The sequence below is a fragment of the Babylonia areolata genome, chromosome 23 (genome assembly GCF_041734735.1).
Source record: "Babylonia areolata isolate BAREFJ2019XMU chromosome 23, ASM4173473v1, whole genome shotgun sequence".
In the NCBI taxonomy this organism is placed as follows: Eukaryota; Metazoa; Mollusca; class Gastropoda; order Neogastropoda; family Buccinidae; genus Babylonia; species Babylonia areolata.
In genome coordinates, this window is record NC_134898.1 from 23,790,952 (window position 1) to 23,810,543 (window position 19,592).

Genomic DNA, 19,592 nt, shown 5'->3' on the forward strand with positions numbered 1-19,592 from the left:
AATACAAATTGAAAGGTACCCAATCCTATCCGCTATAAACCCTGCTTCTGACTCATTTCCTCCTTGAACAGTTGAAGAAAACTGATTTCCCACTTCTTCATCCTGGATGGTCACAGACACCAGATGCAAAATAATTACATGGAAACAGAAACAAAGTTTAAAAAAAGAAGAAAAAAAAGCGTGATTGTACTTACATGATTAAGAATTTTTCAAATGCACAATAAAAATTTAAAAAAAAATCATCAATAAAAGCTATGTTGTTCAAAAAATGTGTTTTATCTTTTGGAACACATTCTACTTGACAAATGCTTCGAGTCAGTCACAAAATCTGCATCTGCAAATTTCCAAGTGCCAGACATGCTCTGCCAAATTGTGAAAACCATTGGCACTATTGTGTCTGACCATCTCTACCCTTAACCAAGGTGTGCAGCCCTTGATGCATTCATTTGTAACTGAGTGCATCAGTAGCTGCACTATGCCACTAACAAACGGTAGAACTGCCCAAAGCCTTCTGAGGAAATGGAGGTGGGGATAGGGAGTTTCCACATCAAAGACACCATCTTGTGACATCTATACTTCATACATGTAAAGTGACGGCAGCTTTGGCAACTGCTGCCAACACTTTCCTGAAACGTTCACATGATTCAAATGGTTATGTTACAGCCTTCAGTTGACACATGATGCAGAAACTGACAATCTTATGCCAAAGTGAAAGGTTATCTGTTCATGCTATGAGCAACTCACCAAATTCTGTGTTTTGCCAATCACTTCCTTCAGCGATGCTATCCCCATTTTTGCTGTTCCCTTCAACCTAAAATGTTATTCATAGTTTTATTTGAATTCATAGTTTGCTGGGAAACAAATTCTTTTGTGTTTAATTCTAGAAATAAATGCTTGCCAACAAAGAATGCATCACTGAAGCATATCAAGTGATGCAGCATTTTAGACATTTTAAAACATTACAGCCAGAAAGTTTGCTTCATGTTGTGTACATGTGTCTAATCAATCCTTCCTGACATTCACTCACTTCCACTGTTTAAGTTAATTTCACCACCAAATATATTTACATAATCTGAGGAACTGATTCAACTGATTGTCAACGTTCAGTTGCCTGGAACAAAGCAAAGCTTCAACACACTGCATGGAACACAGCAAATATCATGGCACAATCACAAATGAAGCTCTCAACCACCATGATTATTCTGAGGTTTGTTAAAATCTCCAGAAACAACTGGGGTCATTGCCTGTTTTTCATATATGGCAAACAGAACAAATATCACACTTATTGACAACCAAGTATTCAGTTCAAACTCAATACAATACTGAACAAGAGTTACGACTACTTTCAATGGGATTGTACAGTCTACCAAATACTTTATGGCCAACCTGAATCAAGGTAAAACAAACAACCGGTCAAACACATATACTTATGGCCAACTTGAATCAACGTATAAAGCACAATAAAATAACATGGTCACAACCTGTGGGTTCAAATCAGACTCGGTCAGCCAGCTTGTACATTGATTCCCTTGCCCCCCAATCTGCTTCTTCATACAACACTCCATAGTTTGTTCAGATCAGTTCTGTTTTAGTTTCAGTTTCAAGGTGTCAAAGCATGCAGACTGATCCATATACAGTACACCACATCTACTGTATAGATAAAAATAAATAAATAAAAGTAAAAAGAGCAGATGCCTAATTTTTGCATAAACCCAATGACTGATCAGGCCTTGCGCTTATTTGGAATTTTGTCATTTTCTGCTCACATTTTCAATGTCATTTCAATGCTGCATTTCTTTACTTTCTTTTTATTTTATTCATTATTTTTTTTACCCTGTTTCAACAGCACTTCATGGAAACACTCCAAATTGGACAATAAGCTGTGAGAGAGATGCTGCCTTTCAAAATTCCACACACTTCAATTTTATGGCAAGAAATGTTGAAGCAGCTCAGTGGCAGGATTGTGTGTTTTTTTTAGTTTGTTTGTTTTTCTTCTTCGGTATGGGGGTCTGGTCAAGTCAGCCATTGTTGACACTGCTGACACCAACACTGATGATGGTCACACCAGCCACAGTCTGCTCCAGCCAGTACTGTCCCACTCCCTGAGCAGCTGTAACCCACTCACACAGCTGCCTGTCTCTTTGTTCAGCCATGTTCATATCAAGATGCTAAATAAAATCTGATCCCCAATAATCAGATCGTTTTCGTTATGAACACAAAAAACACAGTGTTAACTACTGTTTTCAACTGCTGCTGAAGCATGCGACATGGAGCGTCAAGGCAAATAATAAGCAACATGTAAAAATCAGCTTGTGAGCATTTTTCCAGTCCTCACAGACTATGGAATGCATCAGTACATTTAACCAGCCAATCTGTTGACTAGCAGACTTTAGTTTTCCACCGGGGAATGCCAAACAAACAAAAAAAGCAACCAAAGAGACTGGCACAAGCTTTCTTCTGCATGAGAAAAAAAGAGCAGTATCTCTGCACTGCTGGTACAAACATTTTTCTGCATTTAATTAAAACAATAATAGTTTAAAAGAGCAGTACCTCTGCATTGCTGGCACAAACATTTTTCTACATCTAATTAAAACAACAATACCTCCACATTACTTATCTGGTAAAACTGAAGGAAACTGTCAATAAATAAAAGCATGAGTGGAGAGATGGCTCAGTGGTTACCCCAACACATAGGAAGCAAGAGAATTTGAGCGCACGGGACTGAATCCCATATTCACCTGTATTTTCCCTCCTCAACTAGACCTTGAGTGGTGGTCTGGACGCTAGTAATTCGGATGAGACAATAAATTAGTCCCATGCATAGCATGCATTTAGCACACATTCAAGAATCCTAGGTAACAGAAGGGTTTTGTCCCTGGCAAAATTCTGTTGTAAAATCCACTTTGATAGGGAAAAAAAATATGCTTGCAAGCAGAAAAAGGTTAAAAGAAACACGGGTGGCCCTGTTCTGTAGCAACACACTCTTCCCAGGGAGAGCAGTCCAAATTTCACTCAGCGAAATCTGTTGTAACAAAACAATAATACAATACATCATCCTGCTTTTGAATGCTTACCATATAGGAAACAATGGCTTTACCATTTTTGGGAATATCATATGGGACATTTTTTATAAAATTCCACTGTCTGTTGTAACAAAACAATAATACAATACATCATCCTGCTTTTGAATGCTTACCATATAGGAAACAATGTCTTTTACCATTTTTGGGGAATATCACATGGGACATTTTTAAAAATTCCACTGTCCACATTGTCTGTCTCTACTGAAAAATCTGACACGCATGCAGATCAACATGGCAATGTTGGCAAGAGGCAGGGTAGTTGCTGGTAAACATTTAAACTAATATCTATTGCACATACACAATCAAACTGATACAGTGTTAAGTAGTTCATAGGTGTAAGGAAGCAAACTGCAAGCAACTGACCAGGGTAACAGATAACAATGGTGTTGCAACTGTTCCGCCATTAACAAAACATATACTGACATAAAATATGGTGTGTTTTTTTTAACATAAATAAAAGAAATATGGTAGTAAGTATGGCTTGTAAACTTATACTGACTAAAACTCACTCCAACCATGACTTTGGCTTGCTGACTACAACTCACTCAAATTGACTGTAACCCACTCGGACCAACACTTATGTTTGGTGACAAAAATTCACTAGTCTACCACTCAGGTTTGATGACTATAACTCACTCAAAACTATCTTTCATAACTCACTCAAACTACAATTTAGGCTTGGTGACGATAACCCACTCAAACTACCTCTCATGTTTGGTGACAATAATTCACTCAAGCTACCACTTGGGTTTGATGATTGATTGATTGATTGATTGATGTGGATACTTATACAGCGCCTATCCTCGGTCAGAGACCAAGCTCTAAGCGCTTTACATCCACGGGGACATTTGCACCACAGGCTGCCTACCTGGGTAGAGCCGAATGACGGCTGCCACTGGGCGCTCATCATTCGTTTCCTGTGTCATTCAATCAGATTTCAGACGCACACGCATACACACTCAGACATGTAACATTTTACGTGTATGACTGTTTTTATTTATTTACCCCACCATGTAGGCAGCCATACTCCGTTTTCAGGGGTGTGCATGCTGGGTACATTCTTGTTTCCATAACCTACCGAACGCTGACATGGATTACAGGATCTTTAACGTGCGTATTTGATCTTCTGCGTGTGCATACACATGAAGAGGGTTCAGGCACTAGCAGGTCTGCACATAAGTTGACCTGGGAGATTGGAAAAATCTCCACCCTTTACCCACCAGGTGCACCGAGATTCGAACCCAGGACCCTCAGATTGAAAGTCCAGTGCTTTAACCATTCGGCTATTGCACCCGTCATGACTGTAAACTCGCTCAAATTATCTCTCATAGCTCACTCAAACAACAACTTAAGCTTGTTGACTATCACTCACTCAAACTGTCACTTTGACTTGATGACTATCACTCACTCAAATGCCACATGGGCTTTGTGACTATCACTCACTCAGTCTACCGCTTTGGTTGAGCAACAAAGACATACTGTTTTGGTGACTAATACTGACACTCAAACTATCACTAAGGCCAGTGACAAAGACATACGGTTATAATGGCAAGCAATGAAACCAGTCTGTAATGGCAAGTACTGATTCCAGTCTGTACAAACATTATTCAGAAAACCAGGACATCATCTTCGCACTGACCAAGACTATTTCTGTTCAACAACAACACAGCAAAACTGCAAGGCCTGGCTCAGTGACCCAGATGACACAACATTGACAACAACAAGGTGACACACACTGAAAGTGGATGTGAGGGTAGGGGGGGAGGGAGACCAGGGGTTGGGGGGGAGGGATAGTGCCAATTTTCATTTCACGGCTAAGATTTTTTTTTTTTTTTTTTTTTTTTTAACTTGGAGGAATTTCTAGGGAGCAAGCCTGACACTAAACCAACAGCTGTGAAACCTGATTTCTGGTGAAGTCAGATTCTACCATTAATGAACAAAGAACAAGGGCACTCATTAAATAAAAAAAACACACACCCCAAACACCACCAACAATTAAAAAAAAAAAAAAAAAGTGAATAAAATAACACTGACGCCAGCAACACAACCAATGACTTGGGGGGTGTTTTGCATGCCAGTGTTTCTGCACATGGTGTACTTTACATCATAAGACTCTTGTGGCAATAAAAGAGCCAAAGAAGGAAGAAAAAAAAAATCCCTTCTGCTGCTGCTGTTATACAAACAATATGTGGCTGTTGTATAGTAATACTGTGGCCGGTCCCTTGTTAAGACCAGCTGAAACCAAACCACTGACCACTGAGAAATAGTCACTGGCGGGTGGCAGTGTCACTGACAAATCCTAAACCATCCACTTGGAAGTGTGTCTGAAACTTCACTGGACTGCGTCCACCTCTAACAAGATCCTCAACACCGCCCCCCCCCCCCCTCCCCCGATCCCCCACTCCCCCCAAACAACAGAATGCAATGATACATATGCTTTTGTCACAGACAAGCATCCATAACTTGATGCCAGTGACTATCTGACAACTGAATGCAATGTCTATCACTCTCTCCTCACTGACATGCATCCATATCTTGACACTGATATGACAATGAAAACATCCAATGCCTGACACAGCAGGCATGTTTATATCCTAGCCCCCTGCAATATCAAGGGTACAAATGATGCGTACGTTGTGCATAAATAGAAGCCTCCAGCTACAAAACAAGCACCCCTTAAAGTCTGCATCTCCAAAACCACACATACACTTGGATGCATACATGCAGTGATGTACACATAAGCACGATACAAACTTACATCTTCTGGAACAAATACACACCCAACTATGTTTCTCTCATCTGAACTACTCTGTTGGCAAACAATCTGGCATACCTGATCAGAGTAAGATCAGAATGAATATCACATATCTCTCCAGTGAACCCCCTACTTCTGACACTCATCATGTGCACATATATTACTAAAACAGTGAAAAACCTGTCACAGCTAGTAAAACCAACAACATTATCATCTTGCTCAACAATGATGATGATAAAACCAACAAATGAAGGGGGAAAAATCTACACTGAACCATACTATAATCCAAATCGGCTATACTTAACATGTGCTCTAATGACAGATCTTTAAATGTGCAAAGAGATGCGGGGAAAGAGGGGGGAAAGGACAAGCAAAGCCCTTCAAAGCTCAAATGCAATGACACAAAATCATGTATGTTACACACTTAAATCCGATTATCATCTGTTTAATGTCTAGCTGAAGAATTTACTGATGTGTAACAACTTCTCAAACCATCACCTATATATACAACTCATACGCATGATCAGGACTCAGAATGCTACTGGTTACATGGTTTTAAATCTGCACATGTTTGCTGTCTTGGAAAATCATGGTTCTTTTTGAACATATCATTTGTCTGTAATCTCTTTTGTTTTTCTTTCCTATGAAGAGAGAGAGAGAGAGAGAGAGAGAGAGAGAGAGAGAGAGAGAGAGAGAAATAAAGAAGATTTATCATTATGTCAATTTACTGAGATGATTCTTTACAAATAGACGCAGATATTTCCTGTACAAATCACTAAATTATGATCACTGACCAACATTTTGACATCTTTAATTTACCTAAAAACAAGCCTCACCCTTCCATACTGAATCATATGAGGTTTCACGTAAATCAGTGTCTGTGACTTTGCTGTGCATTAACTGGCCAGACTTGCTTACTACCACACTTAATTAATAAAGCTAACACACAATCTTCATCCAAGCTCTCCCTTTCCCTACAATGGGGTGGGGAGTGCCAAACCTAACTAAGGAGAGGTTTCATGGTTTCTTCATGCCCAAGATGAACTCGGCCACCCCTAGGTAATACACGGTTTGTGCAATGCCAAACAGTGGGGCAATCACCAGTATCCTGCACAACGCTCCTTTCAGGAACGCTTTCGGCCCCTCATGAACCATCACCATCCTGCAATCACATCAACAACCAAAACATCATCAGTATGTATTTTTTTCTTTTTTTCTTTTGCGTTCATGGGCTGCAACTCCCACGTTCACTCGTAAAAGACGTATATACGTCAGTGGGCTTTTACATGTATGACCGTTTTTATCCTGCCATGTAGGCAGCCATACTCCGCTTTCGGGGGTGTGCATGCTGGGTATGTTCTTGTTTCCATAACCCACCGAATGCTGACATGGATTACAGGATCTTTGACGTGCGTATCTGATCTTCTGCTTGCGTAAACACACGAAGGGGGTTCAGGCACTGGCAGGTCTGCACATATGTTGACCTGGGAGATAGTAAAAATCTCCACCCCTACCCACCAGGCGCCGTCACCGTGATTCGAACCCAGGACCCTCAGACTGAAAGTCCAACGCTTTAACCATTCAGCTATTGCACCCGTCAGTACAGTAAATCAGCTCCAAAGTTTTGACTACAAAAGTGCTTCTTCTTTTTTTTTGTCTCCTTCTTCTTCTTCTTTTTTTTGCCATATAAATGGACGCAGATTGCAGTAAACAGTTACCATGATTTACAGGCAGTATACAGGTGATACATTGTGTAAGGTGCACCCTATGAGTTTAACCCATTCAACCTTGGGGAATTTACAGCTTAAGCAGGCTTCCTTGCCTTGCTGATGCTGAAAAAAAAAAAGCAGAACATATTACTGTATTGCCTTTAAATTATGAAGAAAAAAAAACGAGAGAAAAAAAACAAAAAACAAAAAAAAAAAAAACGAGAAAAAAAAAAGAAAAAGAAAAAAAGTTATATGGTTAGCGGAACCACTTTGACTCACTTGAAGCAATGGATAATTCCACTGTAGTGTTGCTCTCCAGCACCTTTATGCAGAGTCTGCAGTCGTGTCTTCACCACTGGAACACACACACACCACCAAATCAACACACCTTGTTCATACTGCAAACACAGTGGAACACACAGACATCACTAAATCAAAACACAAGGGTCATACTGCAAACACACTAGAACACACACACACCATCAAATCAAAACACATAGGTCATACTGCAAACACACTGGAACACACACACACCACCAAATCAACACACATGGGTCATACTGCAAACACACTGGAACACACACACACCACCAAATCAACACACATGGGTCATACTGCAAACACAGTGAAACACACACACACCACCAAATCAACACATATAGGTCATACTGCAAACACACTGGAACACACACACACCACCAAATCAACACACATGGGTCATACTCCAAACACACTGGAACACACACACACCACCAAATCAACACACACAGGTCATACTGCAAACACACTGGAACACACACACACCACCAAATCAACACACATGGGTCATACTCCAAACACACTGGAACACACACACACCACCAAATCAACACACATGGGTCATACTGCAAACACACTGGAACACACATACACCAGCAAATCAACACACATGGGTCATACTGCAAACACAGTGAAACACACACACACCACCAAATCAACACACATGGGTCATACTGCAAACACACTGGAACACACACACACCACCAAATCAACACACATGGGTCATACTGCAAACACACACACACCACCAAATCAACACACATGGGTCATACTACAAACACACACACACCACCAAATCAACACACATGGGGCATACTGCAAACACACACACACCACCAAATCAACACACAAGGGTCATACTGCAAACACACTGGGTCATACTGCAAGCACACTGCACCACCAAATCAAATGCACATGAGTCACTTTGCAAACACACTGGGTCATACTGCAAACACACTAGAACACACACACACTACCAAAACAACACACTGGGTCATACTGCAAGCACACTGCACCACCAAATCAAATGCACATGAGTCACTTTGCAAACACACTGGGTCATACTGCAAACACACTGCACACCATCAAACCAAAGCACATGAGGTCATACTGCAAACATACTGGAACACACGGACACCACCAAAGCAATCCAAATGGGTCATACTGCAAGCACACTGGAACACACAGACACCATCAAACCAAAGCACATAAGGTCATACTGCAAACACACTGGAACATACAGACACCATCAAACCAAAGCACATAAGGTCATACTGCAAACATACTGGAACACACAGACACCACCAAAGCAATCCAAACGGGTCATACTGCAAGCATACTGGAACACACAGACACCATCAAATCAAAGCACATAAGGTCATACTGCAAACATACTGGAACACACGGACACCACCAAAGCAATCCAAATGGGTCATACTGCAAGCACACTGGAACACACAGACACCATCAAACCAAAGCACATAAGGTCATACTGCAAACACACTGGAACACACAGACACCACCAAAGCAATCTAAATGGGTCATACTGCAAGCACACTGGGTCATGCTGCAAGCACACTGAAACACACAGATATGACCAAATCAACGCACATGGGTCATACTGCAAACAGGATGAGATGAGGTAAAGATATGCTCAGCAGATGTTATCAGATTTATAAAAGAAAGCTTAAAAAGAAGAACACAAACAAAGGGAAAATGGAACCTGATACCAATGTATATAGACTGACATCCTATCCAAACTCTGTGTGTGTGTGTGTGTGCGCGCGCGCATGCGCGCACATGTGTGTGTGTGTGCGCATGCGTGCATGCGTGCATGTGTGGGTGTGTATGTGTTACAAGTTGTAATGTATAGATTTTTGTGCCTCTGGAAAACAAGTATTAGATGCTTTGTTAAACCAATGGCTTCCTTATGCTGCAACTGGCAAGCGAGTAGGGTGAGTGTTCCCTTTTGGCACAATAGGCACTTGATTAATGTTCTTTATTTCATTTTTTTCTGGTAATAGTGGATGAGGATGAGGATGATGGCAACATTGTTCTCAAAAAAAAAAAGAAAAAAAAGAAAAAGAAAAAAAGAAGTATTCACAGATATTATCAATTTCCTGTAATCTTCTTCTTCTTCTGCGTTCGTGGGCTGCAACTCCCACGTTCACTCGTATATACGCGAGTGGGCTTTTACATGTATGACCCTTTTTTAACCCGCCATGTTGGCAGCCATACTCCGATTTTGGGGGTGAGCATGCTGAGTACGTTCTTGTTTCCAAAACCCACCGAACGCTGACATGGATTACAGGATCTTTAACGTGCGTATTTGATCTTCTGCTTGCGGTGTACACATGAAGGGGGTTCAGGCACTAAGCAGGTCTGCACATGCTGACCTGGGAGATCGGAAAAATCTCCACCCTTTACCCACCAGGCGCCGTCACTGTGATTCAAACCCGGGACCCTCAGATTGAAAGTCCAACGCTTTAACCACTCGGCTATTGCGCCCGTCAATTTACTGTAATCAACTACTGTAATTCTCTTCTCACAGGTAGTCCCCATAAGCTCTTTCAGTTAATCAAACAATGCTGCCCTTCTAACTCTCAAAGTCCTATGTACTGATCACTTTTCTCCTTACCTCTACACTGGCTCGCCACTGAGGCAAGAATTAAATACAAAGTTGCATGTCTTTGCTTTCTACTCCACTGGACGTATCTTTCTGAACTTACCAGTAATCACACTCCCTCAATAACTCTCCGCTCATCCTCAGGCTGTGTCCATACAAGAACTTACGGTTAACACTCTTTCCTCTTTTGCTGCTTCTCACATCTGGAACTACTTTCCACATCATATCCCTTCATCTGACTTTGTCTCTGCCTTTTGCTCTTCACTGAAAACACCACTTTTCTGTAAGCAATCTCATATTTCTTACTTCCACAACAACGTCCATCCTGTGTCTGCCAACTCACTTTCCATGTATAAGGCATCAAAGAAGGGGGAGGGGGTAGGGCAGTGAGCGATAGGGAGAGGGTGGTCATGAGTGGGTCATGCAATTTGTAATTTTTTTCTCTCACTTAAAGCGTCCTGAGCTCTTAAGGAGAAGGGACACACTATACAAATGTATATAATTATTATCAGGAATAATATAACAATTATTATTAATGTTATTATTATTATTATTAATATCACAACAGCATCATCATTATTATCATCATCATCATTATTTTAGTATAACAATCATCATCATTATCATTATTATTATCATCATTATAATAATTCTTTGTGTTATTATCATCATCTTCATGACGATAAGCATTATAAATGTCATGTCAGAGAAATCTGTTGTGACAAAAAAGAGAAATACAATTATCATTATCATTGCTAATATCATCATTAATATTACCATCAATGGGGTTGACCAGGAAGGAAGCCGTGCAGCCGGCCAAGCACCCCGAGACAAATGAATGATAGAACACTGCCTGCTCGCTGCCCTCTCGCCTCTTCCCCTGCAACACCACCAGCAAGCATTGTCTACATCTCTATGCATGGAAGCAAGGAGGGGGTGAACTGTTTGGTCTTCTCCATGAGTGAGTGAGTGGAAATAGTCAGTGAGCGTCTGTGTGTGTGTGTGTGTGTGTGTGTGTAGTGTGTGTGTGTGTGTTAGTGTGTGTGTGTGTGAGTGTGATGTATCTTTTATCACTGTTGCTAGTTATAGGCACAGCTAACCACAAAGAACTATATCGAAGCAGAAAAAAAAGGAAAATATCAGTCCCAAAGAACATGAAAACAATAAAATAAAAAAGAAGAAGAAAAAAACAACTCCCCCCCCCCCCCCCCCACAAAACCAACAACCTCCCCCCAAAAAACAAAACAAAAAAAAACAGGAAAAAAAAATTAAGGACAAGTACAGACATATCCATGCACAAAAACCAAGGACACACCACTGACGCTGACCATTCCATCATTTCAACCTATTTATCTAATAACGGACATGCAAAACCAAAAATGCTGATGAGCAACACATGTCCTGGGCGCAAAAAGGATACAACATGGTAATGAAAGAATGTCCAATTATCAAGTCCAGAAAAAGACAAAAAGTATTAAAGACTTTCTTAAATTTTTTTTTATTATTATTATTTTTTTTAAGGGTGAAAAGCCCAACATGGCAAAAAAATAAGACAGAGATAACAGAAGGAAGATTGTCGCATGATGGTCGAACACTTATCTGCAAAAAACAGTACCTCTCGAATGGGTCTGGGTTTGAGATCCAGTCTCCTCCTTTCTCCCCAGTTTGACTGGAAAATCAAACTGAGCATCTAGGCTTTTGGATGAGACAAAGAACTGAGGATCTGTGTGCAGCATGCACTTGGCGCACCAAAAGAGAACCCATGGCAACATTGTGTTGTCCTCTGGCAAATTCTGTTGAAGAAATCCACTGGTGATGTGCACACAAATATATATATATATATATATCAAAATATGCATACATTCAAGACCTTGATAGGTACACAAATACATGCATACACTCAAGACCTGACTAAGCGTGTTGGGTTATGCTATTGTTCAGGCATCTCTGCGCATATGGATTTGTCCAAATGCAGTTACCTCTCCTTGAGAAACTGAAACTGAACTCTGAAGAAGTATGCCTATATACATGCATGTCTGCGTGTGTGTGAGTGAGTATGCATATTGTGTGCTTGTGTGATGCACTTCTTTCTCTTATTCTTTTCTGCTCATTATTTATTGTAAGGTGAATTGATCTCCATTATGAATGATGCATCATAACCATTTATAACTATCACCATAATAACCACTGCAATGGAAAATAAATGATGCAAAAAGCATCAGTAAAATTGAAACAACAGAGCTCCATCTAAAATTCATAACTGTAAACAGAAATAATGTTGGAAGTCATTCAGTGGTGCATATGAGGACAGACACTGAAAAAAAAATGCATATAGTGATATACAACAAAAAACAACAACAAAAAATGACATACAGAATTCAAGAAGAAAAAAACACAACGAACCAACCAATCAAAACACCCCCAACCAACCAAAACCAACCAACCAATCAAAATGCCCCAACATTCCACAAGCAACCAACCAATCAAAACACCACTAACCTACCACCAGCCAACCAATCTAACCACCCCCACCTACCAACCAATCAAAATGCCCCAAACTACCAAAACCAACTAACCAATAAAGACATTCCAACCTACCACAACAACCAATCAAAACACCCCAACATACCAGCCACAACCAACTAATCAAAATGCCCAAACCTACCATAACCAACCAACCAATCAAATCACCCCAAGCTACCCCCCCATAGCCAACCAACCAATCAAAACACCCAAACCTACCACAACTAATCAAAACACCCCAACCTACCACAACAAACCAACCAATTACCAACCAACCAATCAAAACACCCCAACCTACCCACAACCAACCAACCAACCAGTTAAAACGCCCCATCCCTGACCTACCATTTTGTTGAGGTTGGCGAACAAGGGGAAGTAAATGGCGGAGAAGGTGATGTCCCTTAGCGCTGTGGCACCACAGCCCTGGTACAGTCCCACGATGCCTCGCTGCCTGACCAGCTGCAAGGCGATCTTGGTGGCGGACAGTTTGGCAGGCGGTTTGGCGCTGGGGTGCCCGGTGTCCATGGCCTTGCTGGCCGCTGCCAGGTCCACACCAGCTGTGAACATGGAGCACACCACCAGTTTGACTGGGATTGCACCCTGCCTCTTAACTATGTTAGCATACTAAATTGTTCTGCAAGGCATGGGGGAGATTCTTGACATACTTATTTCTGATGTAAGTATTATTTTTTTTGGACTGGATGTGTCTGGCCTTATTGAATCTTTGTGGGGGTTGATGGACCCTTTTCCTTTGCCATTTTCTTTACTTTCGGTTTACCTGGAAGTCAATTAAATTGCAGAATGCATGCACTCTGGTAAGCTTATTCACGAAAAAAAAAAAAAAAAAAAATTTTTTTTGAAAGGGAAAATCTGTTTCTTAAATAAGAACAAAGGCCTTGTACAGGACCACTTGTGAGAAGTCCAGACATTCATTGTCAGACCTTCATGCCCCGCTCACGAATACTGACTTTGCTGCAGCAAAAGCCTCGACGTTCAAAGTCCAGACGTTGCCCCTCAACCCCCCCCCCCCCCCCCCCCAAAAAAAAACCCTTTGTAAAATTTGCATGAACTTCACACAAACTTTGCTGCAAGTCTAAGTTCACATGAAGGAGCAAAACGTTTGACTTTCACTTGCAAATTTTTACTAATCTTTGGAGAGATCCGTTATCTGCTGTGGCAGTGTTTGATGAGATCCCCCTCTACCACTACCAGGTCCTTAACTTGAGCACACTTGTTAACTGCATGGATTTCTTTAAGAGATCTCCATCAAAACCAAACCCCTGAGCTTCAAAATGTCTACACCCAAAATCAATGCTTCCTCATAACGTCATATTCTTTCTTCCATGGCAACAAGAGTATTCAAAAGTATCCCATTTTTGACACAGATTACTTAGTTTGATTGTACTGGCACCATAATTTCAATCAAAACTAATGGGCAACTTTTTTGTCTATGGATGGACAATTGTTTTTTCTTCACATGTAAATTTCACATGAATTCTTTGCATATGAATTTCTCTTCATTCTGGGGGGTCTATGTAATTTCACCATTAATTACAGTACACTGAGCACACCACCACATATTGTTTGTGCAATAAACTGGTCAGTTTTATGCCTTGTAAATGGAGGGTTTAAAACCACAACCTCAGGATAACACACTACAACCTGAAAGACATTGGGGGAGTGGGGAGGGTAAGTTCCAGACTTTCAGACTACGTCTCCTCCAGTCTCTACAGTTCTCTTCATAAAGGTACTGAGTGAATGTTTTGCTGAGCACCTGTTCACCCCCTGATGATGCTACACACATAAAAGTGTTTTCCTACCCTACATATGCCCACCACAATGGGAACAGCTGCTGAATGGTTCAAACATCTGACTTTCAATCTGAAGCTCACAGGTTCAAATTCTGGCAACAGCCCATGGTGGGTTTAAGAGTAATTTTTTTTTTCCAGCATCCCAAGTCAACAGATGTGCAGACCTGCTGGTGCCTGAATGCATGCAGAAGACCATGCACACGTTAAAGATGCTATAAACCATGTCAGCGTTTGGTGGGTTATGGAAACAGAAACATACCCAGCATACAGAGTCAACAGATGTGCAGACCTGTTTGGTGCCTGAATGCATGCAGAAGATCATGCACACGCTAAAGGGCCTATAAACCATGTCAGCATTCAGTGGGTTAAGGAAACAAAAACATATCCAGCATACACCCCCTCAATAAAACTGGAGCATGGCTGCCTACCTGGCAAGGTAAAAAATGGTCATGTAACTTTGTAAGTGAAAATACCCAACTTGCGCAAGCCAATAAGCATAAAAGCTGCAGCCCACATGCACAGGAGAAAAACAACAGAAGAAGAACAAACAGCAGCACAGCATCTCACCACTTCTGCCGGCATCTTGCATCTGGATCTTGAGGAGTTCCATGGGGGTGGTGATGATGATCTGACACAGGCCTGCCCCCGCCCCCGACAGGACCTCTCTGGGCAGTGTCAGCTGTCCCCTGCCATGACACACCCCTGACACATGCTGACAGTGACACACCTCCTGAGATATGCTTCAAGTGGCATCTCCTGAAATATACTTAAAATGACACTGATGACACATGCTGACAGTGACATACCCAACACATGCTGACAGTGACACCCCTGCCACATGCTGACAATGACACACCTCCTGAGATATGCTTCAAGTGACACCTCCTGACATATACTTAAAATGACACTGATGACACATGCTGACAGTGACACTTGAGGAGTTCCATGGGGGTGGTGATGATGATCTGACACAGGCCTGCCCCCGCCCCCGACAGGACCTCTCTGGGCAGTGTCAGCTGTCCCCTGTCATGACACACCCCTGACACATGCTGACAGTGACACACCTCCTGAGATATGCTTCAAGTGACATCTCCTGAAATATACTTAAAATGACACTGATGACACATGCTGACAGTGACATACCTGACACATGCTGACAGAGACACACCTCCTGAGATATGGTTAAAGTGACACCCCCTGACGCATGCTGACAGTGCCACACCTGACACCTGCTGACAGTGACACGCCTGACACCTGCTAACAGTGAAACTAACACCCCCTGACACTTTGTAACAGTGACACATCCCTTGACACATGGTTATAGTGACACACCCCTGTCATGAAACACCCCGACACATGCTGGCAATGACAAAACCATACATATGGTGAGTGACACACCTCGGTCTTACACCCCCCGCCACATGCTGACAGTTACACACACCTGTCATGATACCCCCCTGAATTTACTGACAGTGACATACCCCTGACACATACCAATAGTGTCACACCCTCTGGTACAAGTAGACAGTGTCACACCCTATGACACATGATGACAGTGACACCCCCTGACTCATGCCGCTGTGACACCCCCATGTTACATGCTGACAGTGACACACACACACACACCTGACAGTGACACACCCTGACACAGGCCAACACTGACATCCCATGACACATACCAACAGTGACACCCCTGATATATGCTGACAGTGACACCTCCCTGACACATGCTGACAGTGACACCCCATGAAACATGCTGACAGTGACACTAACACTCCCTAGCACTTTGTGACAGTGACACATCCCTTGACACATGGTTATAGTGACACACCCCTGTCATGAAACACCCTGACACGTGCTGGCAATGGCAAAACCATACATATGGTGAGTGACACACCTCGGTCTTACACCCCCCGACACATGCTGACAGTTACACACACCTGTCATGAATTTACTGACAGTGACATACCCTTGACACATACCAATAGTGTCACACCCTCTGGTACAAGTAGACAGTGTCACACCCTGACACATGCCACTGTGACACCTCCATGTTACATGCTGACAGTGACACACACACCTGACAGTGACACCCCCCTGACACATGCCGACACTGACACCCCCTGACACATGCTGACAGTGACACACACACCTGACACTGACACCCCGTGACACATGCCGACAATGATACCCCCTGACAAATGCTGACAGTGACACCCCCTGAAACATGCTGACAGTGACACACACACCTGACAGTGACACCCCCCTGACACATGCTGACAGTGACACCCCCCTGAAACATGCTGACAGTGACACCCCCCTGAAACATGCTGACAGTGACACACACACCTGACAGTGACACCCCCTGAAACATGCTGACAGTGACACCCCCTGAAACATGCTGACAGTGACACCCCCCTGACACATGCTAACAGTGACACCCCCTGAAACATGCTGACAGTGACACACACACCTGACAGTGACACCTCCCTGACATATGCTGACAGTGACACCCCCCTGACACATGCTAACAGTGACACACCTGACTCATGCTGACAGTGACACTGACACCCCCTTACACTTTGTGACAGTCACAAATCCCTTGACACATGGTGATAGTGACACACCCCTACTGTTATATATAATATATATATAATGTATATTATCGAAAAAAATAATCACATCCCGTCCATCACCTGATTAACCACAGATATGTAAGAAAATAATGATGGCTGCCTGCACAATCGCTGAAACATGGAAAAAGGTGAATCAAAAGAAAAAAAAAAAAAAACAAGATCCAATGGAACAAAAAGAAAACGTTTTTTAAGGTGGACATATTGATTCGTAAAGTCTTTTTCAATAAGATAGTGATATCAAATATATGATGTAAAAGAATGGTTGTCATGTCACAACAATGATATAATAAGGTACTCTATCATCTCAATCAATGAGAGGCTATCACTGTATCAGAAGTACTGCGTGCAAATGTGCTGAATATGATCAAATATCCAGCAGGTTACACAGGAGACAGCTTCACACCACATGCTTCAGAACATTCTGTTGTTTCTCATTTGTTTCTCATTTGTGAAAGCATAAACACGTTCAATTCTTTGAATGCAAAATTAAGTGAGTGCGCGCTTGATATATGCACAAGCGTGCCATTTATAATTATTTCAGATATACTTGATGAAAGCACAAGCATGCAATGTATCGTTATTTCAGATACACTTGATACAAACACAAGTGTGTTATGTATCATTAATTCAGACACAATCGATACAAGTTCATGTGTGCTGTGTATGATCATTTCAGATAAAGAATAAAGTTCACAATCCTACCTGTTCTTTTGCTTAATCAAAAAACAACATATGCACGTAACTAAGGCATCTCATTTATGATTCCACAGGACAAACAAACAAAAGATACGAAACAGATATAACTGGAGAAAGATAGATATTAGAAGAATAGAAATATCCAATAAGCAACACATAACATCATGCTTACGACTTTGTACGAAGTAAATGCCGGAAGAAGTCATTGCCCACCAGTTTGATGGCTTTCTCCGGAGTGATCAGCAACAAGTTCACCCCAGAACCTGAGACAGATTATCACAGATTGACACAGTTGTCAGATCTTCAGCAATCCATACCTGAGACATATTAATAACAATATCAATAAAAAAAATTTAAAAATGCAGGCTTATATAGCGCAGTACCCCCATCTCAGATTGGGCTCACCGCACTTTACAATAAAATAAACAAATTTAAGACTGAGTGTCGTAGAATACAGTTTTGCATGACATTGGCTAAAATAAATATATGTAAGACTAAGTGACATCAAAAAAATATAAATTTTTTTTTTATATACGTGTAAATCGACACAGGCACCATCAAAGTAAATCACACAGGTGCAAATCACAGCAAAACAAAGCACATCACATTCACCATTGTCAAACACCAGGGAACCAAGTAACATGAAAAACACAACAAAATCATCACAGATGCGTAGAGATCAACACAAAGAGCACATCTTGCAACAAAAATCACAGCAAGTATATGCAGATAAAAAAAAATTCAGTGAGTAAAGTACAGTTTGAAAAGATATGTTTTGAGTGCTCTCTTGAATGCAGGTGTTAGGGTGTAACGGAGGTGTGAGGGCAAAGAATTCCATTGTATAAGTGCAACAAAAGAAAAGAAACGTGTACCATAAGTTTTAGTACAAATCTTTGGAATGGACTGTGTGCGCTTGTCATTTGAAGAACCGAGTTGTCTGGATGGTGAATAGACAGAAAGTAGATCTGAAAGATAGACAGGACAAGAATCAGTGAAGAAATTGTGACAAAGGACTGAGAGTTTGTATTGTATTCGTGCTTGAATGGGGAGCCAGTGAAGGGAAGCGAGTATGGGAGTGATGTGTTGATATTTCTTAGCTTTTAGAGTGAGTCATGCTGCAGAGTTTTGAACTTTTTGAAGTTTGTCAATACAGTGTTTGAGGCAGCCAGCAAGAAGAGCATTTCCATAATCTGATCTAGACAGAACAAAAGAAGAGACCAAAGTCTTTGTGGTTTCTGTTGTTAGATACTGGCGAATGGAGCTGATTTGTCCGAGTGCTGCAATGCTGATCTACAATATTATAACAGATTGACACAAAACTGCTGTCACAATTTCAGCAATCCAAACCTGTGACACATTATCACAGATTGATGCAGCAGTCACATCTTGAACAATCCAAACCTGTGACACATTATCACAGATTGACACAACAGTC

The 19,592-nt window shown here is 41.6% G+C and overlaps 1 protein-coding gene across 1 annotated transcript in view; it reads right to left on the bottom strand.

Annotated features, from left to right (window-relative positions):
* Nucleotides 1–233: 233 nt before the first annotated feature.
* Nucleotides 234–19,592, bottom strand: part of LOC143297745 (mitochondrial glutamate carrier 1-like) — a 44,598-nt gene continuing 25,239 nt past the window's right edge. Inside the window, exons 7-12 of the mRNA XM_076610199.1 lie at nt 18,330–18,420; nt 15,393–15,511; nt 13,360–13,571; nt 11,269–11,371; nt 7,827–7,902; nt 234–7,000 (exon numbers count right to left, since the gene is read on the bottom strand). Of these exons, the coding sequence (XP_076466314.1) occupies nt 6,856–7,000; nt 7,827–7,902; nt 11,269–11,371; nt 13,360–13,571; nt 15,393–15,511; nt 18,330–18,420 (746 nt within the window). The 3' untranslated portion in view covers nt 234–6,855. The remainder of the gene's footprint in view (nt 7,001–7,826; nt 7,903–11,268; nt 11,372–13,359; nt 13,572–15,392; nt 15,512–18,329; nt 18,421–19,592) is intronic.